General features: G+C 44.3%; 4 protein-coding genes across 4 annotated transcripts; 3 read left to right on the plus strand and 1 right to left on the minus strand.

Annotated features, from left to right (window-relative positions):
- Positions 1-5,381: 5,381 nt before the first annotated feature.
- ALT_3274 (MDR family MFS transporter) lies at positions 5,382-11,509 on the plus strand (the record flags this gene model as incomplete). The annotated part of the gene is made up of 9 exons (XM_089599534.1): positions 5,382-5,474; positions 5,522-5,760; positions 6,789-6,999; positions 7,836-7,865; positions 7,925-8,232; positions 8,296-8,755; positions 8,820-8,967; positions 9,023-9,470; positions 11,233-11,509. 9 exons carry the CDS (start codon positions 5,382-5,384, stop codon positions 11,507-11,509), a joined length of 2,214 nt encoding a protein of 737 aa, XP_089455872.1.
- A 1,977-nt stretch (positions 11,510-13,486) lies between these two features.
- Positions 13,487-14,741, plus strand: ALT_3275 (putative NAD binding Rossmann fold oxidoreductase; the record flags this gene model as incomplete). The annotated part of the gene is made up of 5 exons (XM_089599535.1): positions 13,487-13,650; positions 13,695-13,885; positions 13,940-14,041; positions 14,109-14,170; positions 14,232-14,741. 5 exons carry the CDS (start codon positions 13,487-13,489, stop codon positions 14,739-14,741), a joined length of 1,029 nt encoding a protein of 342 aa, XP_089455873.1.
- A 1,056-nt stretch (positions 14,742-15,797) lies between these two features.
- Positions 15,798-17,828, plus strand: ALT_3276 (flavin-containing monooxygenase; the record flags this gene model as incomplete). Its single annotated transcript, XM_089599536.1, has 3 exons — positions 15,798-16,083; positions 16,135-16,552; positions 16,607-17,828. 3 exons carry the CDS (start codon positions 15,798-15,800, stop codon positions 17,826-17,828), a joined length of 1,926 nt encoding a protein of 641 aa, XP_089455874.1.
- A 250-nt stretch (positions 17,829-18,078) lies between these two features.
- Positions 18,079-19,363, minus strand: ALT_3277 (putative glycerol dehydrogenase (GCY1); the record flags this gene model as incomplete). Its single annotated transcript, XM_089599537.1, has 7 exons — positions 18,079-18,356; positions 18,423-18,720; positions 18,782-18,811; positions 18,883-19,040; positions 19,098-19,105; positions 19,159-19,243; positions 19,303-19,363. 7 exons carry the CDS (start codon positions 19,361-19,363, stop codon positions 18,079-18,081), a joined length of 918 nt encoding a protein of 305 aa, XP_089455875.1.
- Between the last annotated feature and the right edge of the window lie 47 nt (positions 19,364-19,410).

A 19,410-nucleotide genomic window follows, 5' to 3' on the forward strand; every position in this document is an offset into this window, starting at 1 on the left:
TATCTTTTATTTTATATATATCTTACTTCTTCTCTCCTTTTATACCTCTTATCTATTTATTATCTAACTTTCTATCTTTATTCTACTTTACTCTTCTTTAAAGACTATAAGATCCCTTTACTTATACTACTCTAAGAATTTCTAATATATATCTCTATTTTATTTCTATTCTAGATATTATTCTTCTTTCTCTAAATCTATTCTACTTACTCTTTACCTTCTTAAGTTCTTATAATTACTCTTAATTTTAATTATCTTATCCTAATTATTTTCTTTTTTATTATATAACTTACTTCTATATCCTATTGATTTAAAATACTTTATATTTTTCTAAACTCTATCTTATTCTTATAATAGATTACTTTTATCTTCTATTTATTCTTTTTATATATCTTAATATTAGTATTCTGCTCTAATTTATCTTCTTATCTATATAAATATAGATATACCTATAACTAAGATCTCTTTAGTATAATAAACCCTCCTCTTTATATATATCTTATACTAATTAATAAATATACTATTATATCTTACTTAATATCTATTTTATATTCTATTCTTCTTCTCTTTATTATATTTATACTACTAACCTACTAAGTCTTAATCTATTTTTCTAATTATAGTTACTATACTCTTCTTTTATATATATATATATATATTCTTCTACTATAATAATTATATTAGATTATTTATTTTAGCTTTATTTCTTAAATATCTTTTATCTTTCTCTTTACCTCTTTCTCTTACCTCTTTCTCTTACCTCTTTCTTTTTTTAAATATATATCTTTCTATAATAGTATATTATAACCTATTCTCTTTATATATATTAATCTAGACTTATATTCTTATACTACTTTATTTTATTTATACTAAGCTAAGAATATACATTTCTTATTATAATTATTATATATATTTAGACTCTTATAGTCTTAATTACTAAGCCTAGATCTATTCTCTAGAGTCCTCTTATTATACTCTTCTTTTCTAAATATATATTTCTTTAATAGTATTTTATAATTAAATATATCTATAGTTAGTATTTTTATTCTTATATTTATTTACTTCTTATATTAGTCTTATTATTAGACTCTATTATTTTTTAATTATATATTATAGTATTATATAAGTTAGTAATCTAATTATATATACTTCTATACTACTTAATCTTATATTTTATAGAATTTAATAATATATAACTAGACCTATTCTTTAGATTTCTCTTCCCTCTCTCTAACTTTCTAAATATATATATTTCTCTTATACCTTACCTTAACCTAGTAGCTATAAATTTATATATCTTCTATCCCTACTAGATCTAATTCTTATCTATATTACTAGACCTCCTAGTATTACCTCTTACTAATATATATCTCTACTAGTCCACTATATAAAATTAATAAAATATTTACTTCTATAAATTTTACAAAATTCTAGACTTAATATTACTAGGCATGCTATATATTACTAGGCTAGTTAAAATTAGGTCTATTTATTAAAAATAATTATAATTAGTTAGCTGGTAATAAATTTCAAAGTATCTTCTAAGAATTTTTAAAAAATCAGGAAGTATGCTTACCTAATCAGACTATTATCATTCTATAGCTAAAAGTCCCTACTATTTACTAAAAATATTTATTATTAGTCATCTGGTACTAGGCTCTTAGTAAATACTAGAAATTATTTTTCCTAAACTTTCTGCCTGATTTCTAAGGCTCTACTAGGCTGATAGACACCTCAGGCACTCATCTATACTAGATGGTGGCCTAAAAGGGTATAGGCTTCCCGCAGATAGTGGTCTTGGCAGACCCCAACAAAAAATTTCGACCTTACCCTAACCCCCCTAGTCTAACCACCTTCCTAGTGAATGTTCTAGAATCTAATATTAGAATATTATAATTTAGTGAATTAGAATCATATATCATTTTTAATCATTCAAAAATATTAAGATTTGACTAACTTAGGGGGGGGGAATGAGTTACCCTCCTCCCCCCCCCCCTGTCAACCCTAGGATTTGTATGATGCCCCCCCCTGGGCATGGATCATTATAGTGTTAGGTTTGGTTCTAATTTCTAAGATTTGGACTTGAAATTACAGCGGTTCAGTTCCAACCCTAGTTGGACTTGCCTGAACTCAGACCTAGAGTTGCATTTAGTGCAAGTTCAGGTGAGTCCAACCTTAGTTGGAACCGAACCGCTGCAATTTCAAGTCAAAATTTTAGAAATTAAATCCAAATTAAACCTGATCTGGGTTGGTTGCGGTTTCACCATAAAAAACCACAGCTAGGCCTAGCTAGGCATAGCTAGTCCTATACTAACTAACCATGGTTAGATTTGGTTTAGTTTTGAGTTGGACAAACCACTATTTTTAACTATTTTAACCCTTATCATTCCCCCAAGGGGCCCCCTTTAGGGACCTCTCTAGGGCCATGCTTATATAAAATTATTATTTTTATATAAAATATATAGTAATTATAGTTATTCTAATATATATTAGAGATATCAATTTGATATCTATAGGGATGAATGGGTGGTGGTTAAAAATTATTTAAAAGGATGGTGGTTGTCAGACCTTAGTGCCCTTATATATATATCTCTATACTACTTTTATACTAATCTATAACAGAAATAATTATTCCCTTATACCTCAGCAACCCCTAGGTATTTTTAAATGATATTTATATCACTATATAGCCCTTAATTTAGGCTATCTAGTGATATTAATATCATTTAGGAATATTTAGATTTTAATAATTTCTAGGTAAAACAGTGCGGGTTGGTTAAACCTAACTTAAAAAACCATAAAAACTAAAAACTGCAGTTTTTACCTAACCTAGTTTGGGTCTGGGGTAGCCTAACTGAACCTGAAGCAGTTTCCTAGGCTTACCCCCAAACCCACACCGCTGCAAGTTCAGTGAGGTTTGGGTTCGATTTTTGCGGGTCGGTTATGCCACTCTACTCAGACCAAATGCAACTCTACCCTAGATATATCTTCCTACTAGGTAATTTACCTATCTCCTAGTATTCTAAATATTAGACTAGTATTACTCTCTTATTAACTAAATTAGGATATATTACTATGTCCCTCACAGCCCAGGAAGTAATCTAGCTTATACTTATTTTATCTAAACTCTCTATCCTTAATAGGGTCTATTATCACCTTCCTGTATATATTCACTCTAATAATTAAGGGCTTAGTTATTAAGTAAGAATATAGAGTATTATACTTAGACTAAGCATATTAATATTAGGTATTACTTCCTTTATTAAGAGGTTATAGCTAGTAAGCTAGAATATCTTTATATCCCTACTACTAAGCAAGCAGCTAATGGCCTTACTAAGCTACTTATAAAGATTAGATTTACTCAGTTTATTAAATAGCTAGGATAATTAATCTTCTGAAGGCTATCTCTACTTCCTAATTAGGCAACTAGTTAGGAATATATGCCAGCTCCAGCTTAGAGTAAGGGGGGTGTGAATACTACTCTTTCACCTACACCTCTAGAATAGGCTTAGTATTATAGACTCATTGCCTTTTAACTCACATGTATGATAGCTTCATCTCTCTTAGATAGTTGATTAATCAAGTCATCTACATTCATTCTCACAACCTGCACTAAATTTCATTTTTGACGCCATGCAGCACAGCGTGAAGAAGGTCCGGAACGAGTGGACAGGCTAATCAAATGTAGTTGTTATTCAGAAAGTGGCAAGAAAGCTAAAGCAATAGGACAAATTGCCGACCTGTATGTACCGTCTTCTTCTTGTGATGATAGGCTCATACTGGATATCAACAGGCAGTACCATCTCTTAAGCCTTTACTATATTGTGATAAGCCTACTCGCATATCATACTTGGCACAAATTGAACTAGCCTATAGTACAGGTTCGGCTTTTAAGCTTTGGAGCCTCAAGAGGTTATTTTCTTGCTTGCTTAGTCCATGATGATGGTTAACAAGCATGTATGTTATTGAATATGGCATCAGTTGACGGCAGAGAAGATGTAAGAACTAACTGGCAAGGCCTGCACCTTATCGTTGTTGCGTGCATCTGCACCTATTCCTTTATATTTTCCTGGTATGTACATCCCTTCTATTCACTACGATTCAGTTAGTGTCGCAGGAAAGGCGCTAAAGAAGGCTATTTTACAAATCTCGTCGTTTTGTGCGCGAGAGAGCTAGAGGCCATACACCTCCGAGTGTGTCGTCGTTTACTAAGCAAGGTAGTATGAGCCGAGTGAGTGAGCTCGAAAGGGAGGCCCCAACAGAGCCCTTACTATCGTTGTTGCTCACAAATCAAGGAGATAAACCAAGTTCTGCTGACAAGCAAATGTTTACATGGTAAATACCGGTCCTACATTCCAGTTTTGAGTAATTTGGGCTGATTACCTATATACGGAGTATAGCGCAATTTGTTTGGATTGTTTCCTTCAAAATGATGTTTATTTACTTGTACTTGGAGATGATAAAAAATGTCTAGGCCTCGGTTTCTAATTCACAGAAGACGCGACCGTTGAGTAAGTGGGTCGTCAACTATGACGTGTGTAGCTCTCAAAATGCATTGACTGATCCCTCAATTATGCAGTATATTACAGAAAATTCTGCAACACTAACACAACCACTGCAACATGATTGGAAAAGTTACCCTTAGCTAGCCTATTTCCTAAAACAGCGGGTGTTAAAACTAACCTATAGCGAGCCACGCCTGGCCTGGAACCTACCAGACTGAGATTGTAAGTCTTCACATACATCATCTGTGCCGGCTGCAGCTGAAAACCCAACTTAAGTATGGTAGCTATCTAGGTTATATCACGATAATATCTATGACGTGTGTAGCTCCCAAAATGCATTGACTGATCCCTCAAATATTACATATAGGCAAAAGGATTGCACATATTATGAGGTAATATTAGGGATTCTAAAGCCATCTAGACTCCTGTTTCTTCGTACAGAATCTTTTCGCAAGCGGAAATGAGAAATTTTTGTTTTGCATACCTTGATAATTTACAGATGCCTCTCGGCATCACCATGGCCTACGGCAGAAGTGCTTTTATCTTATTATGCACAGAATGTCAATTATGGATGACGTCCGATTTATGTCACGAGTTATTCCAGAACAAGATCCGTTTTTTCAATCTCCGTTCCCGGAAATCTGGGTTGGGCATGGAGATATTGCACTCGCACACTGATTGATTGCAATTACAAATGAGGACAATGCCAGCTTTCAGTTTAAGCTTTGCGCTATCTATAAAACGGGCCTGGGTGAACAGTCAGGCTCTGCCTAAAGACACATATTATTCCATTCATATTGATTTATTGACCTAGGACAGGGTCTGGCACCTTACAATAACGTTTTTACACATTACTTGGGCATCTCTAACGCAGTTATGCACATCTCCAAGTGTCTCATTACGCTCACGGTTGCGTCTCTTCGCCTGTGCCATGCTACTGTTATTCCTGCTCTAGCAGAAATCCAGCCAGTAAGAGTAGTCACTGGATAATTGAAGATGTTACTAATCATTGGAAGGTCTCCTCGGAGGATTACGACTTTGCTCTCTTTCAGCAATCCAATAGGCTGCCCGAGATCCTCGCTCCACATCATACTGAGACATGCGGTCCTTATGGAGGGGATGACGGCTGGGAGTTTTCTCTTTACCCAGATAATCCCAAAGAGTACGTGGTGAGACTTGAGACTTTCTATGGAAACTGGATGGCCCACTGGGTGATGTATGGGATCAAGGTTACCTGGTCAGACGGTGAGACGAAGTGGGCTGGTAATACAGGTGGCGGGCAGTGGTTTTCTTGCGATCTAAGTGACCGCAAAATCAGCAGCATGAAAGTATATGAAAGCAGTAAAGAAGCCACCGGGTTGGATTTAAAAAAGGATAACGGGCAAGGGTGTTGGCAAGGATCGGTGCCTTCATACAATGAACATAGCTGTTCCAGTTCTCTCGGAAGTGGGCGGATTGCTGGGGTGGAAGGAAGGGCCTCATCAAAAGTGATTAAAAAGCTGGGAGTGACCTTTTACAAGTGATGATGAGCAGAAGGACTTTGTTTGAGATTGCCAGGGTCTGTTTCAGGTTTTTGCCATGCGATCAGCTGGTTTTCCCTGTTACTTGAATGCGAATGCAAGGCCAAAAAGTATTAAGAATTGAAAATCTACATGCTGGATGATTGAGTCTCTATGCAAACTGCTTATTCGCTGAAAGTCCTTCGCGATGACCAGGCTGAAAATGTCTAGAAAGTCAGGTCCTACTAGACGGCTCGGACCGTTCCATTAGGTAGCAGAGACGGATCCCAGGGTGTGACACTATTCTAATCTATATTAGAAGTATTAATTCAATATCTATAGGTTTGAATGGGTGGTGGTTAAAAATATATTCTAACTATGGTGAGTATCAGACGTTAGTGCCCTTATATTTATATCTTTATACTACTTTTATACCAACCTATAATATAAGTAATTATTCCTTTATATCTCAGTAACTACTAGGTATTTTAAATTAATATTTAGATATTTAGATAGCCTGAATCAGGGGCGATCTAGTAATATAAAGATTATTATCTAAATCTTTGAAATCAGTGATTACTAAGCAAAACAGTTTCTTATGGTTTAACTAAAGACCCCCTGGATCCAACCTGGAACCACCCCTAACCTGGTGCGGGTTTGCAGTCTAGGAACTGAATCGAACCGCTGTGAGTTCAGTGAGGGTTGGGTTCGATTTTTGTGGGTCGGTTATGCCACTCTAGGTACAAGTATCAGTCAGGATATTAATCACCACTTTTTATTCCAGGGATGCCAGGGGAAAACCAAGGACGGGCGCCCGTCGCATGTCGCGGGGGTCACGGGCGCGCCCATTGCTGGACGCTCCGAACACCGTTGACAGCCTGGACGACCCGACCAAGGACGCTGCGCGCCGGCCGCTCGAGAGTAGAAACCACGGCTGGGATGGGCGACTGCCCCCGTTCCTGAAGCGAGGCCCAACTGGTCCCGAGCATTTAGTGGTTGTAGGGCTAATTACCGTAACAGAAAGGTCTTGTTGTGTTAGAACATGAGCCGCATTGTTGATCAGATTATCTAGTCTCTTAGCCGTGCAGTATTCATAGCAGTCTATGGTTGTGCCACTGGTACAGGCCAAAATGTCCGGCTGCTCGATTTTGCCCTCATGTAGTGTTATTAGATCGTCAATAAAGTGTAACTGGGATACACTGTTGGCAGATACTGCTGACATGTTGGGAATTAATGAGATTGAAATAGTGGGCGCGTCTGAGGTTCTGAGGAGGGACAGAGGAATGCTAGGTGGGAGTTGAAATATCGGTGCAGAGTACATATAAATATTCTCCCAGAACGGGGGACAGTGGCCTCCGCCGATTTCTCTTAGCAATGAATATTTGTCTGCAGCCCTTATCCCATTTTGACTATCAGGATTACCCCTGTTATCACTGCATATGCTAGGTACTAGTAGATGCAAGATAAGCAGACCCCCTGCAAGCGGCTTCTGTACGGAGAGACGTAATGCGCGTCTGTACATCAGATCCCTGCTCCGAAAGAATATAAGAATAATAGGGGGCCCCTGTGCCCAGTCGACTTTCTTTGTGGACCTCTTTCTTTGCCCCCCTCCCAATGGAACCATCCTGGTGAACAATTCTTTCCAATATACTGTATTAGTACAAGATGGTGTCAACAACAGAGAATAGTGAGAGTGGTCTGATAATAAGGGCGTCAGCTGGGCCCCCAACACTTAGCCGGCCGCGGAGGCTTGTCGTGCTCAGCTGCCTTTTTGTATGATCCGGTGGAGTTACAGCAGAAGCAGACATACCAGCTAACGTTCAGTCCTTAGCTATCATTATTCACGGCAGCTCTTGATTTTGTACGTTTTCTCCGATACCCCTAAGACGAAGTCATTCAAGCTGACGAGTCTTCTCCAAGACAATCACCAGTCCCGCCATTCCAACTATCGTCGCAGACTTCCGATCGGGTTCAGGCTACACCTGGATCGGCTCTGCCTATCTCTTGGCAAATGCAACTTCCAGTCCAGTATGGGGGAAACTGAGCGATATCTGGGGACGCAAAGCAATGCTGCTTACCGCGGTCGCGGTCTTTTTCATCGGTTCTCTCCTTTGTGCAGTATCAACCACTATGCCGATGTTTCTCAGTGGCCGTGCGATCCAGGGGAGCGGATCGGGAGGCGTCGTTATCCTCGTCAATATCTGCATCACAGATATGTTTGATATAAGGTATGTCGCAGACGATTAACTCAGATGTGACTACTGGGCTTGCTAACAGTAACAAAGACGCAGGAGCATGTATCTGGGACTAACCAGTGTGGTCTGGGCACTGGCCAGTGGGATCGGTCCGATTCTAGGCGGAGTTTTCACTCAACTCGTTTCATGGAGGTGGAATTGGTGGATCAACCTGCCTTGCAGTGCATTGGCGTTTGTCATGCTGATCTGGCTTCTCAACGTCGACGCTGGAGCAAACCGACTATCCTTCCGATCTGGCCTGAAAAGGGTTGACTGGCTTGGAATTGTGAGCATTTTAGGGGTCACTTTGATGCTTCTCCTAGGCCTAAACTTTGGAGGAGAGACTTTTCCCTGGAAGTCGCCCGCAGTCTTATGTCTCATTCTATTTGGAGTTATCACGATCCCCTTGTTCGTGCTTAGTGAGGCGAAATACGCCCGGTTTCCCATCATGCCAATGCGTCTTTTCAAGCATCGCTCAAATATGGCATCATTGTTGGTTTGCTTTTGCCATGGTTTTGTGAGTCTTTACGGTCAATCATCTAATGATGTCAGCAATTGATTAAATGGGCTGAATCATTCAGGTCTATATCTCCGCCTTCTATTTCCTTCCTCTCTTCTTCCAGGCTGTGAAGGGAACATCGATCCTGATATCGGGAGTTTTGATTCTTCCCATCGCTATCGTTCAATGTCTTACGGGGATTGCCACAGGATTCGTCATAAAACACACTGGTAAGAGACACATACTCTGTTCCATACTGAATTTCCGCCTTACCCTCTCCCACAGGCCACTTTTGCAAACCCATCTGGACCGGAATGGCCGTATTAACACTAGGATTTGGCCTATTCATTATTTTCGACGATCAGATGTCGATAGTCAAAATTGCAGTGATTGAGGCTGTCGCTGGGTTTGGCGTAGGCATGAATTTCCAGTCGCCCCTAATCGCGCTGCAATCCCATGTTGCCCCGGGCGATTTTGCGACAGCGACTGCAACGTTCGGGTTCACTCGCAATATTGCCACCTCTCTTTCTGTTGTCATCGGAGGAGTGATCTTCCAGCATAGCATGCAAACTCATGCCACAACACTTACAAGTGTTCTTGGAGCTGAGACGGCAGCATATTTTGACGGGTCTAGCGCGGAAGCCAATTCAGGCCTGATCGCATCACTTCCTGTCCACCAGCGCAATGCGGTCCGCGGAGCGTATATCGCTAGTCTCCGTTCCATGTGGATTCTGTATGTCTGCGTTGCCGCGGTAGGGCTTCTGGCTAGCTTAATGGTTAACAAAGGGTCCCTTGAAGGCCCGACCGATAGAAAGTCAAATGGCCCAGTGTCAGAGTCGCTGCAGTCCCACGAGCTGCATCAAATAACTCAAACGTGATCTCTCACGTTTGAACACATTTCGAGGGGAAGTGCTATTGGATTAAAATTGCTAAATGTAAATATTTAACCACTATATATTGATGAAGAAATAAGTTAGCGAGCACCCACCCACCAACCCAGTTTGAACGGTTCATACAACTGCCTCCAGTTCCCATCGTTTTTCTCTTATGTATAATGATATAGAAACATCATCGCGATAAACACGCTGCTTGTAACCAGCGAACGAGCATACTGTGGGTATGGCTTTTTGAGGTTACATGGAGCGAGGGTTCGAAAAATATGTAATATTTGTAAGGGCCGGTTAACATTAAGCAATAAGGACCCCGCGAAAGGCATAGCTGCAGAAATGCATTGACGTTCCTCTGATCAACAAGAAGACTTTTTTCGTCACCTTCGAAGATTCTCAATTTATGCAGAAATAGATGGTCTCATGTACTCTTGTAACTTCTTCAGCCGCTTGCATGCAACATCCAAGGTTTCATCTTCGCGACACACAGCAAACCAAAAAAGCTTCGCTTTCTGAACTGATTCGTTTGGTCGAACATAGAATCCTATTGCACAATCAAAATCAACCATGAATGGAAGGACTGATAAACGAAATAGAGCTCGCCAGAGGACGGCAGACCTGCCACACCAACTGAAAGTGATAAACCTGTTAGTATGGCACAAGTTCTGCAAAATGTGGAAAAGATTGTTTACTTTCGTTAATCAGAAACCAGGTCTCATCATTCGCATTGGCAATACGCGGTGGTAAGGGATAACCACTTAGAATCTGGACGCCACTAAGACTGACAAGGACCATGTATCCACCATCAGGCTTGTAGTACTGCATACCTGTCAGTATCTCCAATATATCACCCTCTGAAGCCCATCAAAGATACAGACAGGCACTCCAAGCGCTTCCCAGGCCATGCGAAGCGTCTCCATTTTCTGTTGAATACTGGATCGAAGCTGAACCCAATAGCCATTCGTCTCTGCCTGCTTGTACCCAGTTGCCGCCACCTCCTGTGCTACGCTTGGGCTCGCGTAGCAAGTGTGTGTCGATGGGGAGTTGCAACAGGTGCCAAAAGTGACGATTTCCCAGTTACGAACCCTACTCTCCACCCCGTCGCAGCGAAATCCTTCCCTATGGAGCCAACTTTCAAAGTTATCCCCGGGAAGAGCGATGCGACATGAGTTATGGGAGAAGAAAGGGAAAATCGTCAGTACACCTCATCGGCCAGGATAATCAGTGAATGCCTCATACATAAATCACCGATTGCCTGGAGCTCAGCGTGACTAAATGACTTCCCGGTCGGATTATGTCTATTGCGGGGATCACAGCATCAGGATGGGGTTTTCTCTGCCTCAGGTCATGATGGGAACGCACGGGTTATTGAGAATCTAAAATAAGTGATCCGTCAGCTAATGTAATTTTTTCCCTGTACACTATTGTAAGAGATAGTGCTTACAGGCCTTATAGTGCTTATAGTGTTTATAGGACTTGATATTAAAGTATGCAATGTAATCAAACAAACAAAGACTTAGACCATCCAAAAATATCTGAGGAATCGTGTGCAGGTAAGGATTCTGCCTGGATAAAGCCCACTATGGTTGACTTTATGACAGACCCTAGCTCTGTCGGACTGCCCAAGGATTTGGTCATCTTGCTTGCAACAGCCGGCCGCACCTCGCGCTCTCGCTTGATGGGCCCCGACCCGCAGCCGTGCGCGATCAGTCCTGCCATCAGCGTAGCCTGTGGCCCGGGCGGCTACATAGATCTCTCCTACGCGGGCCGGCCACCCAGGCAGTATAAAAAACTGCGCTATATAAACGTTGAATTGTACGGGTGGAAGAAGAACAAGTTTGACGTCATAGCAGGCGATATTTCCACGACCAAGAATGGCGGATGAGTTTCACACTGGGCTGAGTGGGCAGAGCTATAGTCAGCCATCGCCAAGTGCGTATACGAGCACGATAGCACGGCAATTCAGTTAGGCCACTGAGCATACAGAGCTTCATGTACCGACTGAGTCCAGAGGAGGAATGATCTTTCGACCATTTCGGCAAAATCCTACGTCAGTATCTCAAGATAGATGCCATCACAGATGCTGAAGCGATTCATGATGTCTTTGCTCAGCTTGCTAGAGAACCGGAACATTTCCAAGGAGTTAAATGGGATTTCCTAGAACTGGCAGTGCCAGTGGATGTAAGAGAGGCCTTTAACGCTTGATTCTGCCAGAAGAGCCCTGATCGCAATGAGAACCGTGCTCGCTTGGTACATAGAGTGCCTAGACCAGGCCGGGCCTCACTTACGTATGGGGACTCATTGGCATACGAAGAGGTCAGCCCGATGGCTCTGAAGCAGTGCCTGGATGGTTTTTTCGGGGCTAGCTGGGAGGCATGGCTCTTGTCAATCGAGGGAGGAGATGCGGTCATCGTGGAGATGATATTCCAGGTAAGTCGCTGCTGTGTTGCATAACTTCGGCTTGGCTGATTTCATTCCAGGCACTTTGGGCGGTTATGCTATTGTCACAGCTTACGTTGAATATCGAGATCATCGGGAAGACTGATCGGTTCCCAAGATGCCGGGGTCCTGATACTGTGTACATATGAACAAAGACAGCCAATAGCTCGGGTATAGGGTGCATTACCGGCTCCGAGGTCGAATCCATAATATTGAGCCTAACAGTGTCGCATCAGTCGCACGGAGAATCCACACGTAAATAGGCCTCCTCGAGTTACTTTGGTAACTCCGCGACAAACTAAGCAAAGCGTGAATGGTACTTATCTTTCTACAAAATATTACTGTATATAAAGAATAATATGAGAATTCAGTAGAATACTGTGAAAACATATGGTGGATCAGCTTTCCTCCTCTTGCACGTCGACAGAGGTTCTTTAAAACATAATTTTTACTCTAATTCTAGAAGCAATATTATGGTCTTAAGACAGAGTGATCAACATGCTACCAATAGACGTGATTCCTCAAGCTATTTTAGTGAGGGTGGCACCCTACTAGTTAGGCTTAATAAGCCTGAGCTCCGTTACAGAGCCTTAATCTAACTGTGTTTTCCACTAAAATTTATATCTATTACAAATTTCCTTAATTACACCAAGCCTATTGCGTGTTCCTATGGTCCTCACACCTGGTGCCCTCATGGTATTGACACCGTCCGCTAGACATTTCAACGATTTCCATGGCAAATAAATTAGCCGGGCAGCTAGAAACGCGCCTAATTAAACCCTAGTGACCGCAATCGAACAATCAGCCCCAGCTCATGTAATCTAGCTTATGAAGTTATGATGCTAGTGCGAAACATAATCTGAAATAGGAAACTTTCCCCACGAGACGGAATGGGCTTCCATATCAAGCAATCTCTGTCTCGAGAAATGATCTCTTGAGAAATTACTAGATATGGAAAGAATGCGGCGACACTATAGAAGCGCCGCTGTGTGGCCGCGATCCCCCATCCGACATCATGCGCAGGCCCAGTGTAATTGGGCCTCATACCCAATTTGTTTTGCGGAGTACATGCCAAACAGCGCATTCGAGAATCCCTGGTCAACCATCGACGATTACCTGCAGGCGGCGATTCTCAGTTCCCATCGGTTCTTACACGATAGGACGATGTATCGGATTCGGATAGTAACTATCATGCGGGGAAGCCTGTGGTGCGCCGACGGAGAGTATGGATCTCTTCCAGAGCAGAGACCAGAGGTTAATAAATAACGCCGATCTCCGATGGAGCAAGGTTGCAATCTACCGGTTGACTAGACATTTACATCCTTCCATCAATCGCCCTCGACATTACATTGCCTACATCGCAACGACCACCACCGCGTCTTCGTCGAATACGAGAACGTCACCTCACAACAGACTCTGAACTATGTCGACCTGGGACCGCCGTGTCAAGTTTGCGCTTTTCGGCCTCGGCCGCTTGGGAGTCCTTCGAGCCCGCATCCTCGCCTTCCAGCAGTCTCGGATCGAACTCGTCGCGGTCTGCGATGTAAAGCCAGGCACTGGCAAATGGGCGGCAGAGAATCTGCCCACGTCTGTCAAGTATTTTCAAAACCTCAAGAATGCTTGAGGAATAGCGGCGCCGAGGCCATCCTTATCTGCACCGCGACAGCTACACACGCGCCCTTAATCCTGCAGGCCCTTGATCTAGGCTTGCACGTCATGTGCGAGAAGCCCATCTCTGTGGACATTGCTACCACCAAAGCAGTGGTCGAGAAGTCTGCGTCTAGGTCTGACCTCAAGTTCCTCGTTCCCTTCACTCGCCGATGTAAGTAACACTAGGTCTCACGCTTTGCAGAGTTCGGAGACTGACTCACGCCAGATGACAAGTCCTACCGCCAGGCTAAGACCCTGATCGACAATGGAGACCTGGGTGAAATCCACGCTGTTGAGACGACTGGTATCGATCAAGCAGACCCCAATGGTATGGCCTTAATTGCCTCCAGTCGTTGACTTCGCATAGGCTGATAGACTGACCATTCTGCTTTTAGCCTTCTTCGTGTCCTTTTCTGAGCAGTCTGGTGGCATCTTCCTTGATTTTGGCATCCACACCGTCAGTCCCAGTTTTCTTCTCTCTGTCTCACTGATTGTCCAATCTGCTAACACGGCACTAGGTTGACGCCGGACGATACCTGTTAGATGCCAAGTCAGGCCTCTCCAACCCCAAGAAGCAAGTCAATAGAGTCATCGCCTTCGGCCAGCTGGCTGTCTACGGGGACTTAGCCCAGTATGGCGACGCCGACAACGCATGGGGCCTGGTGGAATTTGCCAATGGCAAGTTTTTCAAGACCTACCTCGGTCGCACGCTCACCAGCGGTTTCGAGGACACGACTCGATTGTGTGGCACCAAGGGTCATTTGATCATCAGCGCTAACTCGAATGTTGAGATTCGCGACCACCACGGTATTCGCACACAGTCTGTGCCTGATGCATTCACTCTCTTCGATGCGACGTTCCTGTCTGACCTTGCTGAGTTCGCCGATGCGGTGCTCGATGACAAGCCCTTGACTTGTCAACCAGAGGATGCCTTCGAGGCGGGAAAGATCTGCGCTGCTCTGCAGTACTCATTCCGCAAGGGTGTGCCAGTATACTTCGACGACAACGGTCTACCCATCATGGAGTAAGTCAGGAAGCGATTGCATATATCACAAGAGGAAAGAACTTCTGATCAAAACGGACTGTGTAGCCGCTATGGAGTACATCTCCAAGGTGTTCCTGGTTCTGCGACGGCCATGATGCTATATATAAAGCACAGTTTACTGCTGTTAGGACATTTACTGTTCGAATGGTCTATAGTCCTGACTAGCCTGATCGGCCAGTCCTGTGTGCTAATGATGAACATGATATCTTTCATGTTATTGACTCTTTGCTTGATCCCCTCTTCATGGTTCGATATTATGTTGCGGCAAGTCGTCCTTTAGTGTGGATGAAATTCTTAATAATTGTTAAGGGTGCAGCCATAACAAGCATTGTGAATAAGAGTGAGTATGGCACTATAATAGTAGGACTGAATTAGCTGGAGATATGAATAGCATGACTGTTATTGGGGGAGAAAGGAGCTGCCACGCACCTTATCTGTCACATTTCGCTTTTATGTGACTACATTCTTGATGGATGCAATCCGTAATCATACTCTGCGTATGTGTACATAGACTTCCAAAAGGACTTATCCTGACAGGTCTAAGACGCTCTCTGTTGCCATTGCTTTTCGCCAGTCTTAGACGAGGATCGGCTTCGTCTGAGTTCTGCCACCGGTCCATCGTGTTGTCCGATGTGAATAAGCGGCTGCATCCCAGTCACTCAGACCCTGAGAGGCAATATCGGGCGATCCTCGCCGCGGGGATATATCCCTGCAGGGCGTACCCAGAAACAGCAAGTCAAAGATTAAGACAGGCAAAGGTCAATCGTGCAGAGTGCGGGGTGTTGTCAAGTCATGTGAATGATGTTGATATAAGACTAAATACGGTTGAAATGCGGCGAGACTTTCCTGGTTCGGATATTTGGGTGGGCTAACTTCTCATTTTGTGGGGCTTATTTACTGTAGATATATAGTAGACGTATAAACAGTCGTTGAACGGCGTATATCTGCAGCTCTGAAGCATTAGTATTTTCGCGAGATCAGGCTGTGAACATTGCCTAAAGAACCTTTTCAACATCTTCTCCCCGAATAATAAGAGAAAATGGCACCTTACGTCCAAGAAGCCGCTGGCACCGATCCAGCCTCTAAAGCTAACCTCCAGTCTAAGAAGGCGGTGCTCAACCACGACCAGGTCCTAAAGCCCGTCGTGGACGACTTCATGTACGACTTCAGGTACAACCACAGTCTACCCACTACCGACATCTTAGGCGTTGAGATCCCCACCGACTGCGATGCTCAGAAGGAGGCCGAGGGCATCGTAGCCCGTCTCTCTACAGCAACATCAAAGGGAGATGCGCAAGCTTTCGCTGGGCTGTTCCTCGATTATGGTGAGAGCCTTTCAGCAACAAGATTGGAAATCTGGGCTTTAGCTGACTTAGAATATACATGCGTGTGGCGTGACAAGCTCTCATTCACCTGGGACTTCCGCACATTTAACTTCAGAGAGGTCATCTTAAAGGCCGCTACCGACCTTTTGCCTCAAACCAAGGCTAGAAATTTCGACTTCCTCGAGCCTGCGCCTTCGGTGTCTCGCCCTTACCCTGACTTCTCTCAGCTACAATTTGTTGTATCCTTCGAGACTGAAATTGTCCTTGCTTCGGCCGTCATCAATGCAGTCCTCACTCCGGATGGCTGGAGAATTTATACCATGCACACTGTTGCCGAAAGCCTCAAGCAGTTCCCCGAGCAGGCCGCACCAGATGGGCACATGACCGGTATCACTAGCTGGGAGAGTCAGAGAGCCGAGGCCATCAACAGTGTTGACCCCGAGGTGCTGATCATCGGCGGTGGTCAAAAGTAAGAACCCAAGCATGTGAGCTCCATGAAATAATCCTAATTTATTTCTTCTAGTGGTCTCGCTATGGCAGCACGCTTGAAAGTTTTTGGTATGGAAAATCTGATTATCGAACGCAGCGAGGAAGTCGGAGATATCTGGAAGAAGCGTTATGAATATCTTTCACTGCACTTCCCACACTGGCCCGATGCCTTACCATACTTCAAATACCCTCGGCATTGGCCCACATATACCCCGGCTCAGAAGCAGGGCCTATACATGAAGTGGTATGCCTCCGCTCTGGAGCTCAATGTCTGGACCAAATCGGAGGTTGTGAAGGCCGAGCAGGACGCCGAGGGTAAGTGGACCATTGTAATTAACAAGGAGGGCAAGGAGACTCGTACACTGCACCCTAAGCAACTCATCATGGCAACGTCGCTATGCGGTGTCCCTTCCATCCCAGCTGTGCCTGGCATGGCTGACTTCCGGGGAGTGATCCGTCACTCTAGCGCCCACAAGAGTGCCCGTGACTTTGTCGGTAAGAAGGTCTGCGTCGTCGGTACCTCATCCTCGGGCTTTGACACGGCTTATGAGTGCGCCCGCCTGGGAATCGATGTGACCCTCCTTCAGCGGTCACCGACTTACGTCATGTCTTTGACCCATTCCGTTCCTCGCCTGCTTGGAGGATACGCGCCCGACAAGAATGGCAACCTTCCCGATCTCGAGGTGCAGGATCGTCTCATGTTCTCTACGCCAGTTGGACCTGGCGAGGAACTCGCTAGGCGCACCGCTGAGGTCCTCGAAGAGCTCGACAAGCCCCTCCTCGAAGCTCTTAACGCTCGAGGTCTGCGAACATGGCGCGGCCAGCGCGATACTGGCAACTCCACACTAGGTCAGACCCGGAACGGTGGATTCTACTTCGATGCCGGTGCTTGCGAGGAAATTATCAATGGCAACATCAAGGTGGAGCCGGGCTTTGTTGAAAGGTTCACCGAAGATAAGGTGATCTTAAACGGCGGGCGTGAGAGGAAGTTTGACCTAGTCGTCTTTGCCACCGGATTTTCGAACATGATCGACTCCATTCGAGCAACTCTTGGTGAGAGGATTGCAAGCCAATGCGGACCTATTTGGGGTATAGATGAGGAAGGCGAGTACAAGACGGCCTACCGGGAGACGGGAGTGCCCAACATGTGGATCATGGTTGGTTTCCTTCCAATGACCCGGTATGCCTCCAAATTATTAGCTTTGCGGCTGAAAGCTGTAAAGGAGGGTATTTCCCCGCCCCCTTACAAAGTCTAGGGTTCATAGATGAGATAGTGATGATATTCGTGTTCAAACAATAGAGCTGTACAAAGACCGGGTTTTTGTTCATCCACTTCGTACATTTTGTGACTATGAAACAAATATGAAAATGCGGGCAAGACAAGATGAGATGTTTCAGAGGGAAAATTGGAGGATCGCAGTTTCATCATTTCCATCTAAATCATCTTTTAGTCTATAGAAGAATGAAATTTCCCGATTGTACGATTCTAGACCAAATTTGGGGACTTCACTGGTTGTACCAGTCATCGAAACCGAGATCCCATCCAAACAGAGGTGTATTGATACGCCTCGCCTTTCCTTGTGCAGCCAGGCCATTCAGCACATCCATATCCTCGCGGGACAGAGCGATGACTTGACGGTTGCTCACGATTCGATTTTCTTTAGTAGACTTGGGCAGTACAACCACGCCTCTGTTGACGTGGTAGCTGATGAGTACAGTGGCGGGTGAAACACCATGCTTCTTAGCAATCCCCTGAATTGCGGGATCGGACATGAGCGGAGCGCCTGAAAACGACCAAGTTAGCCAGCGATACCTCATGGAAACCGCATAGCGTGTCAAGGAGCACAAACCTTCAGAGCCAAGTGGTGAATACGCCTCGAGGAGAATGCCATGCTTGTCGCACCACTCCTTCAGTGCGTGCTGAGGAAGGAAAGGGTGTAACTCGACTTGATTGACAGCAGGGACCACGGTCCACTTCTTTTTGAGCTCCTCTAGATAGGGGATCGACCAGTTGGCCACGCCAATCGCCTTCACCTTGCCGGCGTTGTATACTTCCTCCATCTGGCGCCAGGTCTCACTGTGATCCCAGGATCGGTCGACGGATCGTGTGCCGTCGGGATTGACTGGTAGAAGCTCGCTCGACTCGTTCTGTGCTATACAAGTTAGCCATGTAAATGTCGTGATGGAGGGAAACAGCGGAGTAGCTTACAGGAACAAGTCGGACTGGCCAGTGGATGAGCTGATGTTTATGTTAGCCGAGCTATCGACAGTCGTGCCGCGTCTGCCCAAAGGAGAAGAGTGTTAATTTACATAGAGATCGAGGTAGTCCGTGCCTAAAGCGTCAAGTGTCCTTTGGAGACCTTCCGCGACGTTGGGCTGGTGGGTGTTCCACAGCTTGCTAGTGATGAAGATGTTTTCGCGAGGGACACCACTATCCTTGATACCCTGGCCGACTTCGTGCTCGTTTCCTAGCTATCCCATTAGACCCCAAAATCTTGCTTGTTTTCTTCTTTGCTACGACCCACCGTAGATCCTGTGATTTATTAGCGAAGACTATGCACTGCGAAAGAGACATGGGAACCTTACAATGCTGCGTCAATGTGACTATATCCGTTCTTGAGAGCGAACGAGACTGCCTGGCGTACCTGACCAGGTTCAGATCTCCAAGTGCCTGTATTTCTTATCAGCGAGAACCGCTACGGCCCGCAGAAAACAGCGCTGGCATCGTACCAAGTCCTACGGCGGGGATCTGGGCGCCGGTATTAAGCTTGAAATGAGTCGGGAGTGCCATATTGGTTGTGGTGAGAGACGATGGAGGTGGAAGACCAAGTAGATGGA

This window comes from Aspergillus lentulus (genome assembly GCF_001445615.1).
Source record: "Aspergillus lentulus DNA, contig: Alt08, strain: IFM 54703, whole genome shotgun sequence".
NCBI classification, from domain to species: domain Eukaryota; kingdom Fungi; phylum Ascomycota; class Eurotiomycetes; order Eurotiales; family Aspergillaceae; genus Aspergillus; species Aspergillus lentulus.